Source organism: Chiloscyllium punctatum, chromosome 2 (genome assembly GCF_047496795.1).
Source record: "Chiloscyllium punctatum isolate Juve2018m chromosome 2, sChiPun1.3, whole genome shotgun sequence".
NCBI classification, from domain to species: domain Eukaryota; kingdom Metazoa; phylum Chordata; class Chondrichthyes; order Orectolobiformes; family Hemiscylliidae; genus Chiloscyllium; species Chiloscyllium punctatum.
Window position 1 is genome coordinate 13361132 of NC_092740.1, and position 20892 is coordinate 13382023.

Here is a 20892-nt window from a genome sequence, read left to right on the forward strand (position 1 = left end):
GGCAAACCAACAGTAATAATGATTAATTAAAGAATTAAGTATCACTCCTGACTTTCGCCCATTGTAATATATGTGTGAGAAAACTTCTGTATAAAAAGTAAAGCAGCCCCAGGGATGGGTGAGCAGAACTATCTGTCCAGGCTGGGAATAGCCTATATATGTCACGAGTCAGCCTCCATTTTGGAATTCAATAATAAATGATGTTTCTTTACAGTCAGTCTTCCTGAGACCTTACAGTGCTGAAATCTGACAACCAATTGTCCATCAGAGGTTTACCGACAAACCTTGCAGGACCACTGGTTTCATGAATAGTGCCTTTATTATCGAACTGCTCATTGAATTACGTATACAAATGTGGAAGTAGGTTGATGGTATCCATTGATTGAAGGTTTTATTTTGCATAAGTACTTGAGGGAGAGAAACTTTCAGAAGTTATTGGGTTAGATGAAGTGGGCAGAAAGGAGACTCTTGTGAAGCACCCAAATGGAACTGTTAGGAGAGCTGGTGTTTTCTGTATGTCTGTACTGTAAATACTGTCTGGTTAAATATAATTAACTGTTTGCTATTACATTGTTGCTACCAAGGTTCTTCAAGGTTGGTTAGGCCTTCAGAGTGCTTGGGATTCATATAGTGTGTACATTGAGGACCTTCCCATTTGCTTTACACGCCTGTTAATGTACTGCTCATTACTTTGCAGCAGCTCCAAGAAAGCACCAGGAGAAAGAAATACAACCAGAATACAAATGAACTGAGTCAGCAAGTTTAATGAAGGGAACTTTCTGAATTATTACAATGCAAACATGTATCTAAACGCGCAACAATATTTGAGATGTCAAGCAACTTGGAATATTTCTTGTCAATCTGAACACTGACGGCTGAATGCCAACATTTCATTTTCTTGGGAAAGTTGGGTGCAGGCGTGTGTGTGTGCGAGCATGTCTGTGTGCGTGTGTGTATGTCTGTTTGTGTTTGTGCGCGTGTGTGTGTGCATCTCTGTTTGTATGTGTGTGCGTGTGCATCTCTGTGTGTGTGCGTGTCTGTTTGTATGTGTGTGTGCGTGTGCATCTCTGTGTGTGTGCGTGTCTGTTTGTGTGTGTGTGAATGAGTGTGAGTGTGTGTGTGTGTGTGTGTGTGTGTGTGTGTGTGTGTGTGTATGTGTGTGTGTGTCTGTTCGTGTATGTGTGTACTATGTACCAAAACGCTCTGTGGAAACAATCTGTGTTGCTTAAAGCTCTGCAGAAATTTTCCTCTCTTCACTCTCATCCTTCCCTTCCCCATGACAGCTGCTGGATCCTAAGGGAACATTCTACACTGGCTGGGAGGGGTCTGGACAATGCTCTACACCATTCCTCCATAGCTCTGACACAAACACTGCTCATACACAATCAATGTGAATAGGAGTGAGGTGAAAACGGCTGTCGGTTTCCTTACCCTGAGATGCCACAGCCAGTGGCTGGCCTTGGCTAACTCATTTCTCATTAGTCTCATCAGGAGCAGGAGAGCTGGGTAAGGCCAAAGCGAGGCCAAGCTGCTGACTGGATGAAAATGTAGCTATATTGAAGTTAAACATCAATGTTCAATTTCAGTAAGGTTGGGAACGTGGAAACATTAAGACAGCAGAAAGTTTCACAATGAATCCCCTTCTGCACCTTGGCAGCAGTGACTTTGATTACTGCCTGCAAACGGCAAAGTCCAATTTTGGGGAATCTTACTTTCTCCAAAGTCAAAAATCACACGACACTGGGTTAGACTCCAACAGATATATCTGCCTGAGGAAGGGGCAGTGCTCCGAAAACTTATGATTTCAAATAAACCTGTTGGACTATAACCCGGTGTCATGTGATTCTTGGCTTGGTCCACCCCAGACCAACACCGGCTCCTCTACATCATTAATGTTTGGTCTAAAAGTCTTCTGAAATGGCTTGGAGTAACTGGCTGCATTATTGTGCTCTCCATTTACATGGAAGACAGCCCTTTAAACCAGACCGCAATCACTGCGAGTAACAGGAGTAAGCACAGACAACGAGGTAAATATTACCCTCCAAAAACAACACTGACTTCAGTGTTTCCAAACAAACTGGGAGGAAACAAATCCGTTTCGAAACGCATAGAGCTATCAACAAGATACTTAGAAAGCTTTGTGCTGCTTACAACAGCTGAACAAAATCCCCATCATCTGCAGATGAAAAACAGACCAGCATATCTAATTTTGCCCCAACTATAAAAACAAATGATGGGCACGTTAACACCAGGAAGAACAGTGAGTGCAGAAAGATGACTGGTATTTATTAAAGCACAAGCTCCATACCAGTTACTGACCGACCGGGCACCTCCACATCTTACAACGCTTTCATTGAACTCCAACTCTTCCCATGGGTGAGGGACACTTTTAAAGGGACCTGTGGAAAGCAGAACAAATTAGGGATTGGCGCTATGTATCATTCATGGGAAGCTGACATTACATTGGACTAAAGCCCATTTAAGCTGGAATTGTACCTTCAACTGAACTCCAAGAGCCTCCATAGACTGCAGTGATTCCATGGTGGTTTTCACAAGCCCTACGATTGGAAGAAGAATGGTGAGTTGCCAAGGCAGGCTGCACTTTGCTTCTTAATTAGCAAGGAGTTAATCACATTCTGCTCATGAGAATCAGTCAAGGCAGATTTCAGATGATGCTGTTACTGCAGACACAGGTTGGAGCAAACTGCTGTAATGGAGGTGCTAAAACTCTATCACATAGAGTCACGCTTAGACTTTACCACTGACATTCTGCATGCTGGATTTCCGGCTCTGACACACTCTGGGCTGGAGAGCGAAACCTGCTCCTGTTGGATTGGCAGGAGGCCAGGTCGGATTTCCTGAGGTGAGCTGTCAGCCAGAACCATTCGCTAGATGGACAAATGGCACATTGGGAAGGCACAGTTTGGCCAGCCTGCTGTTCATGCAGTCTCAGCCTTTAAAGGGAAGTGCACTTTCGGAGAGATGCTGGTCAGAGGATCCCAGTGGAAGTGAGCCTGCAGCAAGTGAGCAATGGCAAAGCCTTTGCTCTTTGCCTGGGCTGGGGGAGGAAACTAGGGATGTAACTCCTAGGTCAATTCCAGGAGCATCGTTCTAATGAACAATTGCAGAAAGGGAAAAAAACTAAATGACTGTCCCAGGATTGTGATGATAAGAGCCACTTCACACCTCTCACTGCCCGTACAGCCTCATGTAAACAAACGTTATCCCTAGCATTGGTGACAGTTCCCACCCCTCCCTTCACTAACACCTCAAATCACAATGCAACTCTTCCCCTGTGCTAGCAGGTGCACCCTCAGCATGTACACAGCTATCCTACTGGCCCAGGCTACTGCTGCTTCGTCTCTTCTTTTCGAGCACATACATTCATGCTCAAGTAGTTTGATACCATCCAGGACAAAGCAGCCCACCTGACTGGCACCACATCCACAAACATCCACTCCCTCCACCATTGACAGTGTGTACTATCTACAAGATGCACTGCAGAAATTCACCAAACATCCTCAGGCAGCACCTTGCAAATACACATTCTCTACCATCTGGAAGGACAAGGGCAGCAGATACATGGGAGCACCACCACTTCCAAGTTCCCCTCCAAGCCACCCATCATCCTGACTCAGAAATATATTGCCATTCCTTCAGTGTCACTGGGTCAAAATCCTGGAATTCCCACCCTCATGACATGATGGGTCAACCCCCAGCTGAGAGAGTGCAGTGATTCAAGAAGGTAGCTCACCACCACCCTCTCAAGGGGGCAACTAGGGACCGGTAATAAATGCTGGCCCAGCCTGTGAGTGAATTAAAAAGGGTTGTCTTGGAGTGAAACCCTTCAACTGAGCACATAGTAAAGCTGAGCCACTCTTAGGGAAGGAGAAACTGGTACAGAATGACAAACTCAGCAATGCAGCTGAGTTCCAGCCCAGAGTCAGAGCCCAAGTCTCTGATATGGGTCAGGAAGCTAGACTTTCCGATTTATGGGCAGGAGTGCTGTCCACTGAGCCCCGGCCGGCAGGAAAGGAAGCAATGACTTTATGTTGCAAACTCAGATACAGGTGGACAGAAAACAAGCTTTTTACAGAGATAAGGCAAGGACATAGCTCAACAGCATTCGGCATTTTCTCTTCTGGTAGGCTACAATTCAACTTCCAAACATGAATGGTGTCCGAGATTTGGAATAAACTGACCTGCTAATTCCTGAATCTGGGTATCTTCAACCTCGAACAGCAGCTCATCATGGATCTGAGCTACAAGCCTAGAACAGAGAGTTCAGATTGACACGGTTACAGAGTCTACCAACATTTTTTTTAATTTCAAAAATATACTTTATTCATAAAATACTTTAATGATCTGTACAACTGGACATGCCACACATATGTAAACATTCCAATTGTTTGCATACCGAAACAGAGTAATCATTCCTATTTACAGGTCTGTACGATTACATTTTTAGCTGAGGTGTCAGCAGAGCCCAAATGACTGCATGGGCCCCCTGTTCTTCTTTAGGCAGGCAGATGTTACACGGTGGTCTTTCCCCACCACGCCCTGGCAGCAGCTGCCCCAAGCTTCAGCACATCCCTCAACACATAGTCCTGGACCTTGGAATGTGCCAGTCTGCAACACTCAGTCAGGGTCAACTCCTTCAGCTGGAAGATCAACAGGTTTCGGACCGCCCAGAGAGCGTCCTTCACCGAGTTGATGATCCTCCAGGCACAGTTGATGTTCGTCTCGGTGTGCGGCCCGGGGAATAGGCCGTAGAGCACGGAGTTCCACATCATGGCGCTGCTCGGGACAAACCTCGACAATCACCACTACATTCCTCTGCATAGGCACATTCCAGAAGGAGATGTGTGACAGTCTCATTTGCCCCCCCTAAGCCACTTCAAGGACAGTACATAGTGCATCGGTGATCCACCCGGACCAAACCTGTGCTGTACCGGGCAGGAAGATCGCTGAGAGTCTCGCACTCCTCAGGGATACGATCGCCTACGTGCAGGACAGGGGGGTGGACACCTGCCTCATCAGCCTGGACCAGGAGAAAGCCTTTGACAGGATATCGCATACATATATGAGGGATGTCCTCTCCAAAATGGGCTTTGGGGAGGGAATCGGAAATTGGATCAGACTGCTCTACACCAACATTGTCAGTGCAGTCTCAATCAATGGGTGGGAATCAGATAGCTTCCCTGTAAGATCTGGAGTCAGGCAGGGATGCCCCCTCTCACCCGCCTTGTTTGTGTGTTGCATAGAGCCATTTGCCGAATCCATCAGGAAGGATGCGAGCCTGAGAGGGGTGACTATTCCTGGCAGCGGGGGCCTGCAGGTTAAGGCCTCCCTGTACATGGATGACGTCGCTGTTTTCTGCTCGGATCCGCTGTCCGTGCACAGACTCGTGTGCATCTGCGACCAGTTCGAACGGGCCTCGGGGGCCAAGGTAAACCGAGGCAAGAGCGAGCCTTGCACTTCGAGAACTGGGCTGACCAATCCTCTATCCCCTTCACCGTCAGGACTGACCACCTGAAGGTGCTGGGTATTTGGTTTGGGGGGGGGGGGCTGGGGCGTGCGCCAAGACCTGGGAGGAGCGGACCAGGAAGATGAGACAGAAACTAGGCAGATGGGGGCAACGGTCGCTCTCCATCGCGGGAAAAAACCTGGTCATCAGGTGTGAGGTACTCTCAGTATTGCTATTTGTGGCACAGGTCTGGCCTATCCCCAGGACCTGTGCCGCCGCAGTCACCCGGGCCATCTTCCAATTCATTTGCAGCAGAGAGTCCAAAGTTTTTTTTTATTTCAAAAATATACTTTATTCATAAAAAGATTTGATGGTCTGTACATTTGATCATGCCATACATATGTCCACATTTCCAAACACAGATTCGAATTTATCAATGTCATTTACAATCCTGTGCATTTTTCAATCTTGTACATATATTTGGCTGAGGCATCAGCAGAGCCCAAAAAAAACATCTGTATGGGCCCCCTGTTCTTCTTTAGGCAGGCCGATCTTACACGGTGGTCTTTCCCCACCGCGCCTTGGCGGCAGCTGCCCCAAGCTTCAGCGCGTCCCTCAACACGTAGTCTTGGACCTTGGAATGTGCCAGTCTGCAACACTCGGTCGGGGTCAACTCCTTCAGCTGGAAGATCAACAGGTTTCGGACCGCCCAGAGAGCGTCCTTCACCGAGTTGATGATCCTCCAGGCGCAGTTAATGTTCGTCTCGGTGTGAGTCCCGGGGAACAGGCCGTAGAGCACGGAGTCCCGCGTCACGGCGCTGCTCGGGACGAACCTCGACAAGCACCACTGCATTCCTCTCCAGACTTCCTCTGCATAGGCACATTCCAGAAGGAGGTGTGTGACAGTCTCGTCCCCCCCGCAGCCACTTCGAGGGCAGTGTGCGGTGCGGCAGAGAGTCCAGGCGTGTATAAAGGATCTCACAGGCAGAGCCCTTCTCACCACCAGCCAAGCCACGTCTTGGTGCTTGTTGGAAAGTTCTGGCGATGAGGCATTCTGCCAAATGGCTTTGACAGTCTGCTCAGGGAACCGCTCGACAGGATCCGCCCTCTCCTTTTCCCGAAGGGTCTCAAGGACGCTACGTGCTGACCACTTCCTGATGGACTTGTGGTCAAAGGTGTTTTTCCTCATAAATTTCTCCACGAAGGACAGGTGATACGGAACGGTCCAACTACTCGGAGCGTTCCGCGGCAGCGAGGCCAGGCCCATCCTTCGCAACACCGGGGACAGGTAGAACCTCAGTACGTAGTGACACTTGGTGTTTGCGTACCGGGGATCCACGCACAGCTTGATGCAGCCACACACAAAGGTGGCCATCAGGGTGAGGGTGGCATTGGGCGTGTTTTTTCCCCCATTGCACCGGTCTTTGTACATAGAGTCTCTTCGGACCCGGTCCATCTTTGATCTCCAAATGAATTGGAAGATGGCCCGGGTGACTGCGGCGGCACAGGTCCTGGGGATAGGCCAGACCTGTGCCACATATAGCAATACTGAGAGGACCTCACACCTGATGACCAGGTTTTTTCCCGCGATGGAGAGCGACCGTTGCCCCCATCTGCCTAGTTTCTGTCTCATCTTCCTGATCCGCTCCTCCCAGGTCTTGGCGCACGCCCCAGCCCCCCCGAACCAAATACCCAGCACCTTCAGGTGGTCAGTCCTGACGGTGAAGGGGATAGAGGATTGGTCGGCCCAGTTCCCGAAGAGCATGGCCTCGCTCTTGCCTCGGTTTACCTTGGCCCCCGAGGCCCGTTCGAACTGGTCGCAGATGCACACAAGTCTGTGCACGGACAGCGGATCCGAGCAGAAAACAGTGACGTCATCCATGTACAGGGAGGCCTTAACCTGCAGGCCCCCGCTGCCAGGAATAGTCACCCCTCTCAGGCTCGCATCCTTCCTGATGGATTCGGCAAATGGCTCTATGCAACACACAAACAAGGCGGGTGAGAGGGGGCATCCCTGCCTGACTCCAGATCTTACAGGGAAGCTATCTGATTCCCACCCATTGATTGAGACTGCACTGACAATGTTGGTGTAGAGCAGTCTGATCCAATTTCCGATTCCCTCCCCAAAGCCCATTTTGGAGAGGACATCCCTCATATATGTATGCGATATCCTGTCAAAGGCTTTCTCCTGGTCCAGGGTGATGAGGCAGGTGTCCACCCCCCTGTCCTGCACGTAGGCGATCGTATCCCTGAGGAGTGCGAGACTCTCAGAGATCTTCCTGCCCGGTACAGCACAGGTTTGGTCCGGGTGGATCACCGATCCCAGAGCAGACCTGACCCGGTTGGCGATGACCTTTGACAGGATTTTGTAGTCTGCATTTAACAGTGAGATCGGTCTCCAATTTCTAATTTCCTCCCTCTCCCCCTTCCGCTTGTAGACGAGGGTGATGATGCCTTTCCTCATGGATTCACTCATGGTACCTGCCCGAAGCATACTGACATACACCTCCAGCAGGTCCTGGCCGATCAAGTCCCAAAGAGCGGAATAAACCTCGACCGGTAAGCCGTCGCTTCCGGGAGTTTTATTCTTTTCGAAGGACTCGAGGGCCTTGGTCAGTTCATCCAGAGATAGCGGCTGGTCCAGCCTCTCTCGTGTTAAGTCATCTAGGACCTCCGTGATAGAGGACAGGAACGACTGGGAGGCCGCGCTGTCGGTCGGCTTCGAGGCATACAGGCTGGCGTAGAAGGATTTGCTGATCCTCATGACGTCAGCCTGAGATGATGTTACCGAGCCATCTTCTTTCTTCAGGCTGCTGAGCACGGAGCTCTCTTTGTGCACCTTCTGGAAGAAGAAACGTGAGCACGTCTCATCCTGCTCCACCGAGCGGACCCTGGACCGGAAGATTATCCTGGAGGCCTCCGAGGCAAAGAGCGAGGCTTGCTGGCCCTTCACCTCCTTGAGGTCCTCCGTGACATCCACCCCCATCGTCTGCAGCAGGAGCAGGTTCTGCATACTTTCCTGGAGCTGGGACAGTTTTCCCCGCCTCTCTCTCGCCTCCTGGACACCTTTGAGGATAAAGAACCTCTTGATGTTCCCTTTTACCGTTTCCCACCAGTCCGCTGGAGACTCAAAGAGGGGCTTCACGGTTCTCCAACCTGCGTAATCCCTCTTGAGCTCTTCGATGTTTCCCGGGGTCAACAGCTTAGTGTTCAGTTTCCACGTTCCCTTGCCCGCCCGCTGTTCGTCCTGTAGGTGACAGTCGGCCAGCAGGAGGCAGTGGTCAGAGAAGAACACCGGCTTGACGTCGGTGGATCTGACCGAGAGCGTTCGGGACACAAACAGGTAATCTATCCTTGAGCGGATAGACCCGTCTGCCCGTGACCAGGTGTATCTACGCTGCGCTCCGTCTGCAGGGGCGCTGAAGACGTCGTGCAGCTTGGCGTCTTTGACCGTTTCCATCAGGGCCCTGGACGTAGCGTCCGGTTTACTGTCCCCCCCCGCCGGATCGTCCATCTGCATCAATGATGCAGTTGAAGTCTCCGGCCAGAATGACCGGCCTGGACGTAGCCAGCAGCAGTGGAAGCTGTTGCAGGACGGCCAACCGTTCACTCTTACCCACTGGGGCGTACACATTGATTAGTCTCACGGGAGCGTTTCTGTATTTGACGTCCACGACGAGGAGGCGCCCACCCACCACCTCCTTAACCTCGGAGATGGTGAAGTTGCCTCCCCGCAACAGGATACCCAGGCCGGAGGCGCGGCTATCGTTGCCCCCCGACCACACTGACGGCCCATGGGCCCACAAGCTCGACCATCTCCTGTAACTGCTGAGGTGCGGTATCCCACACTCCTGCAGAAACAGGATATCGGCTTTGACGTTGGCCAGGAAGGCCAGCGTTGAAACACATCGCGTAGCCGCTTTAATGCTACGCACATTTATGCTGGCAATTTTAAACCCCATTTTAACAGTTTACGGGGTTACCAGTGTCCATTTTCTTCTGGTCTTGCTCCAGTGGGGTAGCTGCGTGCATCCCCGTGGTGACAGCAAACTGCTGGACCTTCCCAGGGCTGAGGTAGTTGTCCGGCTCCACGCTGGAGTCATTTCCCCGCTCTGGTGTCATTGTGTCAGACCCAGGGTCCGCATCGCCCCGTTCTCCATCTGACAGCAGGGCTGTCACTGGGACGCTGCTCCCAGTTCCCTGGAGCTGTGGGCCGGTGGGTACCCCTTGGTTCTCACCGGGTAGGGGGAGGCCTTCACCCATCCCCTCAGAGGGATCGTCTTTTCCTTCTTGGGCGGTGTTGCCCTCCTTTCTCCCCACGGCGCTCTGCCTCTTCCTCCGGAGGCGACCCTTCTTGCGCCCGTCCTCACCCTCGGAGGAGCTGCCTGTATCCTCCTCTTGGAGGTGTCTCTTCCCCCTTCGCTTGGTGGCTTTGGGGCCCTCGAGAGGTTTCCTTTTCCTGTTTTTAACGATAATCCACTGCTCTGCCTCCTTTGATCCCTCCTCTTCCATTTCCTCCGTCTGTCTTGCAGGAGCTTGGGTCGGCTGCTGCATCTCCCCGCTGTCTGCCGCCTGCTCCTCTACAACCTTCCCTTCCTTCTGGGTGCCTCCAGGCACCGTTCCTTTGCTGATTTGCGGTACCTCGTTGGACTTTGTCGGTCCGCGGCTCGTGTTGCCACCTCCGGCCATCTGTGCGTAGGTGGCGGCTCCTCGTCTTGGGCAGGCCTTGTACATGTGGCCCGCCTCCCCGCACAGGTTGCAGCTCTTTTCCTCCCGACAGTCCTTTGTCAAGTGACCCTCCTGTTTGCAGTTCCTGCAGATGGTCACTTTGCAATCCACCGCCACGTGTCCCGACTTCCCGCAGGTTCTGCACACTTTGGGCTGCCCTGCATATGTCAGGTAGCTTCTGCTCCCTCCGATTGCGAAGCTCGAGGGTGGGTGGAGGATGTTCCCACTATCATCGGCCCTCAGAGTTACCTTGACCTGCCTCTTACTGGTCCAGATCCCAAAGGGGTCGATCACATCGGTGGCTTCTCCCTCAACTTGGATGTACCTTCCCAGGAAGGTCAGGACATCAGCCGCTGGAACGTAGGGGTTGTACATATGGATTGTAACAACCCGATTCCTCTGTGCAGGAAGCACACACAATGGGATCGCCGACAAGATGGAAAACAGCGGCTCCCCTTCCTTTTCCTTGAAGACCTTCAGGAGCTGTTCGCACTGCTTCACGCTTCTGAAGGTCACATCGAAGTAGCCTGCCCCAGGGAAATCCTGCAGGCAGTACACGTCTGCAGCTGCAAGGCCGCAACACTCCAGCAGAACTTTTTTCACAAACACCGTCAGATCCACTGGTGTGTGTTCCTTCACCTTCTTCACAGTCACCCTGACTGTGTTGCGAATGCCCTGGCCAGGGCTGCGAGCGGTTGCTGAGGCCATAGCTCTGAGGTTGGCTGGTACCTGAATTGGCGTTAGGCCGAAGCCAGCATAAAGATCCACCAAGAGCAGGTCAGCACAACCAAATGATCCGCCAATGTCCAATCACGATCCAGCAATGGTCTCCAGCAGCTCCAACGACTCGCAACACGATCGCCGAAGTTCCTCCCCCGCCAGCACATGTCCGCTGCGTCCAACCTACAACACTCGAGCAGAATCTCTTCCTCTGGTCCTCAGAAACTACACATATTCCGAGCCAAAAGGTTACAGAGTCTATCAACATGGCTGTCTCACAGTCCTCTATAGCTGGACAATTCTGCTTGGCTTTCACCATGAGTCCTGTTATCCCACTGACACTGAACACAGCCACACTCCAGCTGAGGGAAACGCTCAGGCATAAAGATACATTGAAACATACACTGAGCTAGTCCTTCTTAAAGAATAGTTCTTGAAGGCAGCCCCACTGCTGAGTCAATTCTGCATGGGGTGCATGGTTAGGTGGGAACTAACAGGGGTAATGCAAAGTTAAAAATCACACAACACCAGGTTATAGTCCAACAGGTTTAATTAGAAGCATTAGAAGCATTAGCTTTCGGAGCACTGCTCCTTCATCAGGTGGTTGTGGAGAATAAGATTGTAAGACACAGAATTTATAGCAAAAGTTTACAGTGTGATGTAACTGAAATTGTATATTGAAAAAGACCTGGATTGTTTGTTAAGTCTCTCATCTGTTCGAATGACCATGTTGGTATCAGTTCTTTCATATGTAAATCGCAAAACGTTTTTAGAAGTTACATTCTCAAGTGGACTTTAACAATTGGTGCCATGTCAGCACTGATAATGTATTGAAGGTGTGAGCTCCCCTGTGTGAGACTCTCTGTGCCACAATGGTCATCCCACATGCTTCTCACATAAGCGACTTCCACTGCCTTCTGAAGATACACAAAGCCAACACACTAGGACGTCCCATCGTGTCGGGCAATGGGACACTGTGTGAGACCTCTCCGGCTATGTGGAAGGCATCTTGAAACCTATTGTACAGGGGATCTCCAGCTTCTGTCGCGACACTACAGATTTCAGCACCCACGGACCAGTCGAACCGGGAACATTCCTTGTCACAATGGACTCTACACCAGCATTCCCCACAATTACAGCATCGTGGCAACAGCCTCAGTACTCAACACCAACAACTGCCAATCTCCAAACACCATCCTACAACTCATCAGCTTTATCCTCACTCATAACGTCTTCACCTTTGACAACCAGTTCTTCATCCAGACACACGGAATAGCCACGGGGACCAACTTTACACCCCAATATGCCAACATTTTCACACAGGTTCGAACAAGACTTCTTCTCTATGCAGGATCTCCAACCAACATTGTACACCAGGTACATTGATGACATTTTCTTCCTCTGGACCCATGGTGAGGAGTCACTGATAACAAGTTTCAACATCAACAAGTTTCAACATCAACAAGTTTCATCCCACCATCAAACTCTCACCATGGACTACTCTCGACTGTCTGTCTCATTCTTGGACAGGTGCATCTCCATCTTTATGCCTGAGTGTTTCCCTCAGCTGGAGTGTGGCTGTGTTCAGTGTCAGTGGGATAACAGGACTCATGGTGAAAGCCAAGCAGAATTGTCCACATAGCCTCAGCACCACACTCTACCGCAAACCCACAGACAACCTCACAATGCTACACTTCTCCAGCTTCCACCCAAAACATATTAAAACAACCATCCCCTATGGACAAGCCCAACGTCTACACCGGATCTGCTCTGATCAGGACGAACATGACGGCCACCTGGAAGTACTCAAGGATGCCCACACAAGAACAGGGTACAATGCTCAACTCATCGACCACCAGTTCCAACGTGCCACACCAAGGAACCGTAATGAGCTCCTTAGGAGACAGACACATGCTGCAACCGACAGGGTACCCTTCGTTGTTCAGTACTTCCCAGGAGCTGAAAAACTATGCCATGTTCTTCGTGACCTGCAACACATTATCAATGAAGATGAACACCTCACCAAGACCTTCCCCACACCTCCACTGCTCGCCTTTAAACAATTGCCAAACCTCAAACAGATCGTTGTTCATAGCAAACTGCCCGGCTTTCAGGACAATACCATACAACCTTGTCACAGTAGACGCTGCAAGATGTGTCAGAATATTGACATGGATACTCCCATTACACGTGGGGACACTACCCACCGTGTAGGTGGGATGTGGTCATGCTACTCAGCCAATGTTGTCTATCTCATATGCTCCAGGTAAGGATGCCCTGAGGCATGGTACATTGCCATAGCCTCTGCTCGGTCTCACCAGCAGATGAATGGGCACCGCACAACAATCAACAGACAGGCGCGTTCCCACTCAGTCGGAGAACAGTTCAGCGGTCCGGGACATTCGACCTTGGACCTTCAGTTGACCGTCCTCCAAGGCGGACTTCAGGACAGGCCACAATGCAGAGTGGCCGAGCAGAAGCTGATAGCAAATTTCGGTGCCCATGGGAATGGCCTCAACCGGGACCTTGGGTTCATGTCACACAACAGGTGACCCCATTGCACTGTATACACACACACACACATATACACATAAGTTTGTGGGGTGAATTTGTACTTGCAGAATTACATTTTACTTTGCTCAAAAGCTGCATGAATCCTTGTTAGATTCTGTAAATCCATTCTTTTGGGTTAGACTCAGTCTGACTGTGGCACAAACAGTCTCACACCAGGCAAAGAGGGTTTGAGTTATAAGTAGAAGCTGGATAGGGGAGGACACATGTAGGGGGCTGAGGGGTGACCTTCTAGAGGTTTATAAAATCATGAGGGGCATAGATAAGGTGAATAGCAAAGTCCTTTTCCCTAGAGTAGGGGAAGACAAAATTAGAATTTTGAAGGTGAGAGGGAAAGATTTAAAAGAGACCAAAAAGATGGCATGTATGTGGAAAAAAACTGCCAGAGGAAGTGATAAATGCAGGTACAGTTATAACATTTAAAATATATTTGGAGAGGTGTATGAATAGGAAAGGTTTAGAGGAATATGAGCCATGCACAGGCAAATGGGTCTACTCCAGTGTGGGAAACCTGGTTGGCATGGATGAGTTGGGCCGAAGGGTCTGTGTCTGTGCTGTATGACTCTGTGTGAAAGAATTAGGAACCAGAGGGCACCAATTAAAGTTAACTGGCAAGCAGCAAGGGCGATATGAGTAAGAACTGTTTTACACAGTGAGTGGTTAGTTTTGTATCTGTTGGTTTCTGCTGGTATGTCTTGGATTGCTGTCACCAATCCTTCCTGCCAGTATCAGTTTAAGCTGCTGAAGCCATGTGGGAAAGAATGGCCACACAATGTCTTTGGTGGAAGCTGGGCTCAATCTTGATGGATGGTCAACAGGTTCATTAGATTTTACTAAGTAGCTGTTTGCATTACATCTGAGATAGATGATAGCCTTACAGGGGACAATCAGGTTCAACTTAAGATTAAATACACTTTCCCAGTTTAGTTACATGCTGTTATCATGAAGAACAATCACTGAAGCATTATACACCATCTGGCGAACATGTGCAGAACTCATAGGACACACACACACACACACACACACACACAGTTTATCAGTGGTGTCAGTAACCCTTTAGGTCCTAACAACAGCTAGGTGGTGGAGGCAGGATCCATTGAGTCTTTCACAAGGGAATGAAGTTAGTATCTGAAGGAGAGAAGACCGCAGGATTACAGTGAAAAAGTCGGGGAGCGGGGGTGGAGGTGACACTAGCTGAATTAGAGTCAGCCTGCATCACCAGGACGGATAAAATGGACTGCTTTCGTACAATGACCTTCCATCATTTCTTTAAAGAACAGCCAGGAATAAATCAATGGATTAGGCTGCACATTAAGGTCAAAGATGTCTGGGTCTAATAAAGAAACAACAGTGAAACTCTGTGACAAACTTCAGGCAATTGTCTGAGTATAGAGCTGCCAGATCCTCATTCAATCTGTCCATGTTAAGGTCAGGAAGCTTCAGGTTCAATCATGTGCTCGGGGGAGACATGACTGGTGTGTGACAGATGTCTACGTGCGTCTCAAACAACTGCTTCTGTCAGCACAGCTCCCTTGGTGAAGATGCTGGGAAGACCAGCACGTCAAAAAACATCTTTGTTTGTTCTACAAAGCAAGACGTGCAAGCATCTCTTAGTCTACCTGTTTATGCCTAGTAGAACCTTCTGGAATGAGACAGATTGAGGGATTTAAGAATTGAGAATGGCATTCAAGTGGGCATTGGATCAAAATGGTGTGCAGGGATGTGAGGAAGAAGCACAAGGGAACAGACCTAGCGCAGGTATGGTGGGTTGAATGGCCTCCTTCTGCTCTTTAACAATTCTGTGATTTTGTGATATACACAAGGCAGAACAGGGAGCTAATGAGAGAAATGGCAGAATGGCAGAAAACCATAAACTCTCTTTCTATACTTTTGACTTTAAGGCGCTTTGAATAATGTGACCTTGCCAAGTCACTTGTAGCCACTGGTTTAACAAGTTAGTTTTCAATGCTATGAGCTGCTGGTCTGAGAGGGATGTTGGGAAGATGCTGGTCTGTTTTGGGCTTGTCTTGATCACTGGGTGTGACATGGCACTGACCGTCTCTCTGAATGTGCAGTGAAACAGCCATCAGTCTGTCCCCAGTTCGCTCTTTCCTTTATCTGCCCGGACCAGTTGTTGCTTTGATGCAAAAGGCACTGCCCAAGTAATTGGATTCTGTCACATTGTGAGCGACCGTTTGTTTCCTGACCATCAGGTACATCAATCCCGTCTCCTGCCTTCAGCCCCTGTGTGGGAAAATTGCTGTCTGAGCCATAACCCGATTCCTTTTGCAGAGCCAATCAGCTGCTGTGACTCTCATAATTATTGCACACCTACAACTTCAAGATCAATATCAGCAGCAAATGAAGGGGTGTTAATAATTCACCAGGCACAGACAGGTTAAAGAGAAAAAAGGATAGAAACGGAACAAATGGGGATGACAGGCAGGAGCAGATTCAGGGGCAGGAGCTCTGTCCAAACATAGCGCAAAAAAGACCCATCAGACTCTCCTCTCTCTCTGTCTTGGGCACAAATCACAGCACTGAAACAGGCCACTCAGCCCAACTGTTCTAACTTGAAGTGAATGCTCCAACTAAACTTTCACCTCGCCCTCTCCAACTCAATATGTCTCCTAATCCTTTATGTCCCATCTACATATTTAGTTTTCCATACAATAAAACAATGCTATTCCATCGAATCATAGAATCCCTACAGTATGGAAGAAGACCATTCGGCCCATTGAGTCCACAGCGACCCTCCGAAGAGGGTCTCAGACCCTTTTCATAATGACGCACAGTGCTTTTAATCTCCAAAGAGATGAGCTACAGACCTCCCCTGCCATTCAGCAGAACATTTTGCCAAATTACTCACCAAATTCCCATCACCAATCCTGATAACCTTGAGCCTCTGGAACAGCTGCATTCACGAACCCTCTCACACCCTCCCGAAATCTTAGGCACAGTACCAGGCAGCCTGGTGTGGAACTACTTTACCCACGAACATCACATCTGGTCGGACCATTTCAGACACCACTTGGCCTCATCCTGCTCTCCTTTGCTCTGGATCATTCTTTGCATAAACAGAAGAATTGTTCTAATGTGCAGAGAAGATTTACAAGGATGTTGCCAGGGTTGGAGGGTTTGAGCTACAGGGAGAGGTTGAATGGGCTGGGGCTGTTTTCCCTGGAGCGTCGGAGGCTGAGGGGTGACCTAATAGAGGTTTATAAAATCATGAGGGGCTTGGATAAGGTGGATAGTCAAGGTCTTTTTTCCCAGGGTAGAGGAGTCCAAAACTAGAGGACATCGGTTTAAGGTGAGAGGGGAAAGATTTAAAAGGGACCTTAGGAGCAACCTTTTCATGCAGAGGGTGGTGCATGTATGGAATGAGCTGCCAGAGGAAGTGGTGGAGGCTGGTACAATTACAGCATTTAAAAGGCAACTGAATGGGTATATGAATAGGAAGGGTTCAGAGGGATATTGGCCAAATGGGACTCGATAATTTAGGATATCTGGTCGGCATGGATAATTTCGACCAAAGGGTCTGTTTCTGTGCTGTACATCTCTATAACTCTGTTAGCCACTAAGATGGAGTTTTGAAACAGCAACCAGTGATTGGACCCTTCAGTCCAACTCATCCATGCTATCCAGATATCCTAAATCAATCTAGTCCCATTTGACAACATTTGGCCCATATCTCTCTAAACCCTTCCCATTCATATACCCATCCAGATGCCTTTTAAATGCTGCAACTGTGCCAGCCTCCACTTCCTCTGGCAGCTCATTCCATACATGCACCACCCTTTATGATCTTTGTTGAATTTCTGCAGTGCATCTTGTAGATGGTATACACTGCTTCTACTGAGCGTCGGTGATGGGGGGAGTGGATGCTTATGGATTTGGTGCCAATCAAACTGACTGCTTTGTCTTGGATGGCGTCAAGCTTTTTGAATGTTGTTGGAGCTGCACCCATTTAGAGGAGTATTCCCTCCCACTCCTGACTTGTGCCTTGTAGATGGCCTTGGACAGTCAGGAGATGCATTCCTAGCATCTGACCTGCTCTTGTAGCCCCTGTGTTTATATGTTTAGCCCAATTGAGTTTCTGGTCAATGATAAACCCCCAAGATGTTGACAGTGGTAAATCCAGATTCAGCAATGGCAATGCTATGGAATATGAAGTGGCAATGATTAGATTCTCTCATGTTGGTGATGACCATTGCCAGGCACTTGTGTGGATGTGAATGTTACTCGGTATTTTTCAGCCCAAGCCTTGATATTGTCCAGATCTTTCTGCATTTGTGACATTGTTGTCAGGGATTTAGTCCTATCGTATCTCAGGAAAATGTCCATGTACCAATTTACATTTCAATCTACAAACTGTTTGTTTCCGTTGGAGGGAGGAGGGTGAGGGGGCGAGTGTCGTACCTGGGCTTACTGCTCCCTCTGCTGCCCTCTCTGTTGGAGAGGTGTAAATAAAGATGGTTCAATCAATGCTGACTGTATTTGAACAGTGCAACATTTCACAAATCCCACATTGTCTGGGCAATGAATGCCTCTAACGCCCACAAACCAAGAGAAATTTGAAAAAGCTCAGGGTGCAGAATTTTAAGTGGGCAGTGTACTACCCTCTCCTCTCCCAAACATCGCAGAATGGGTAACTGGCTGGTGTTAACTCCTTTGCTTATCCCAGTTCTGACTGCTGTCTGAGGCTGGTGGGAATAACATCACTTTGAGTGGGTGCGAATTACAGTTGCAATGGGATGAGTTCACAGCCTTGGGCTGCACTGCAGTGTAATTACATTTGGTCAAAGTCCTGCTGAGATGGGACAGATTAAGAGGTGGGGAAAGCCAGTAAGGAACAATCATCTTTGAAAACGAATGTACTGTTCCTATCCACAGAATCACAGACTTGTTACGGCACTGAATTCAGGCCATTCGGCCCATTTGAAGTGAATATCACTACCTCATGCCAATCTCCTGTTTCCTCCCTATACACCTGGACATTATTTCTCTGTATAAAGACCCAATGCCCCTCTTGAATGCCTCAATTGAATCTGGCTCCATCATAGTTCCAGGCAGCACATTCCATACCCTAACCACTATCTGTGTGAAAAATGCTTTGTTTGTTTAAATCTATGACAGCTCGTCCTTGTTTCTTTTATGAGTGGGAAAAGCTTCTTTTAATAAACTCTGTGGAGGTGATGGCCTCATGGTATTATCACTGGTCTGTTAATCCAGAGACACAGGTAATGTTCTGGGGACCCAGGTTTGAATCCTGCTATGGCACATGGTGAAATAGAGTTATAAAGATGTACAGCATGAAACAGACCCTTCAGTCCAATTTGTCCATACTGACCAGATATCCTAAATTAATCTAGCTCCATTTGCCAGCACTTGGCCCATATCCCTCTAAGCCCTTCCTATTCATATACTCTTTTAAATGTCGTAATTGTACCTGCCTCCACCACTTCCTCTGGTGGCTTGTTCCAAATCTGGAATTAAGATTCTAATGATGACCACTGTCAATTATCAAGAAAACCCATCCGGTTTACTAATGTCCATTTGGGAAGGAAACTGCCATCCTTCCCTGGTCTGGGCCTACATGTGACTCCAGACCCACAGCAATGTGGCTGCCGCTTAACTGCCCTCTGGGCAATTAGGGATGGGTAATAAATCCTGGCCTAGTTAGCGACACTTTCATCATGTGAATGAATTTTTAAAAAACCCTGTCCCACCCATTCGTGATTTTGAAAACCTGATTCGATTTAATTTGATTCACTGTATTTATAACTAGTGCCATGAAAAGTGTCGCCACTTTCCAGTGCCATCTTAAAACACAGAAAAATAAGACAAAACACAGAATATACAGCCAGATAATGAAACAATAAAGTGCTTCTTATAGTCGTATCGCAATAAAGATCGAATTTCTTTGGAATGACTCCCGCTTCCAGTGCAGCCATGGGTCTGAATGCTGGCTCCTCCATCCCAATCCTTTAGTCCCTGCGGCTAAACAGATGACACTGCTGTAACCGCGCTCTGGCACATCACCGCCGCTGGAACAATGAGTTGCTGCTCTCCAGCTCCATCTCACCTCCACCAATGCCGCTGTCGCCATGTGTTCACATTGGCCTGACCTCGTCCAATCCAGCCACAGGGTCCAACACTGGGACCAAACTCGTCACCACCTCCATCGTCACGGTGCCCAGGCCTAGCATCCTGTCAGCTTCCTCTCCAAGGAGAACAGTCTCAGCGTCTTCAATCCATTCTTCATTGCTGAAGTTTCTCATCCCCAGAACCATTCCACTGAACTGCCTCTGCACTCTCTCTGACACATTCATATTTCTCTTAGAATGTGGTCCCCACAAGCGTGCACAATCCTGTTCTGGGTACAGCATTCCTGGTTTTTCCTTCGGGTGGCCGGGGTGTAGTGTAGATGGGGAGTGAGGTCCCCAAAGTATACTTCCACAAGCCACACAGCGCTTCAGCAGTTACTGACAGGCTGCAGGGCTCACGCTGTATTAACACTGCAAACACCTTCCATTGATCGGGTAAATGTGTGGATAGGATGTGTACGATTACCTCCCTGTCCCCAGCCACATGGTTGCCACTGGCTGGGGAAGGTAGTTGAAACCGCCTGGCCACCCACCGAGCTCAGAGCTAAGTTTAGATGTGGCTCAGTTACCCTCGTTCCTCTCCCTTTGAAAGAACATATGCCTGTTCTGGCACAAATGAGACTCACAAACCTCACACTGAGAGTCAGGGATAGATGGAGGTTGAAGGAAAACTGTTTGCACTGTTTATAAATCCAAATGCACAGACTCTCAATCAAAAATAGCGCAGGGTCCTGATTTTTAAAGGGTATTTATACAGCACCTTCCTTCAGAAGTGTCAGAAACCTCATTAAGCACCTCCAATACACTGAATTAGTTTAAAACTTAGCAGCTGCTGCTATGTAAGCACAGCAAGATCCCACAAACAGCGATAATTGGAATAGCCATTTATTCTGTTTTTGGATTTATGTCTTTTGGTCAGGACACTTGGAGAATTGCTTGCTCTTGGTGGTGGTGGTGTTGGGGGTGGGGGGTGGGAGTGGGCGGGGTGGGAGGGTGGTGTCAGCTAAGCCCTGTCCAGCTTGTAGCGTCCGTTGCAGAAGGTGATGTTCCTCCTGCTCAATATCTTCCTCTCCCTCCTCATGAAACTGCTGCTGCTCTCTCGGCTCCTCAGTGTCTATCAGACGCTCTCTTGGATTGCTCCAGCTGTGCATGCTGGGAGGATGTGGCACACTCTGTGTGGACTACACAGCTATACACTGAAGGAACAGTGATAGCTGAATCTTACACTTTCTTGGCTCAATCCTTTGTGTTAAGCATTTTGGAAGGCCGAATGAGATCTCTCACTACTTCACTCATGAG

At 48.9% G+C, this 20892-nt stretch overlaps 1 protein-coding gene across 1 annotated transcript in view; it reads right to left on the reverse strand.

Annotated features, from left to right (window-relative positions):
• Window positions 1-785: 785 nt before the first annotated feature.
• Window positions 786-20892, reverse strand: part of poln (polymerase (DNA directed) nu) — a 278171-nt gene continuing 258064 nt past the window's right edge. The window contains exons 12-14 of the mRNA XM_072592605.1: window positions 4203-4270; window positions 2497-2558; window positions 786-2399 (exon numbers count right to left, since the gene is read on the reverse strand). Coding sequence (XP_072448706.1) covers window positions 2340-2399; window positions 2497-2558; window positions 4203-4270 — 190 coding nt within the window. The 3' untranslated portion in view covers window positions 786-2339. The remainder of the gene's footprint in view (window positions 2400-2496; window positions 2559-4202; window positions 4271-20892) is intronic.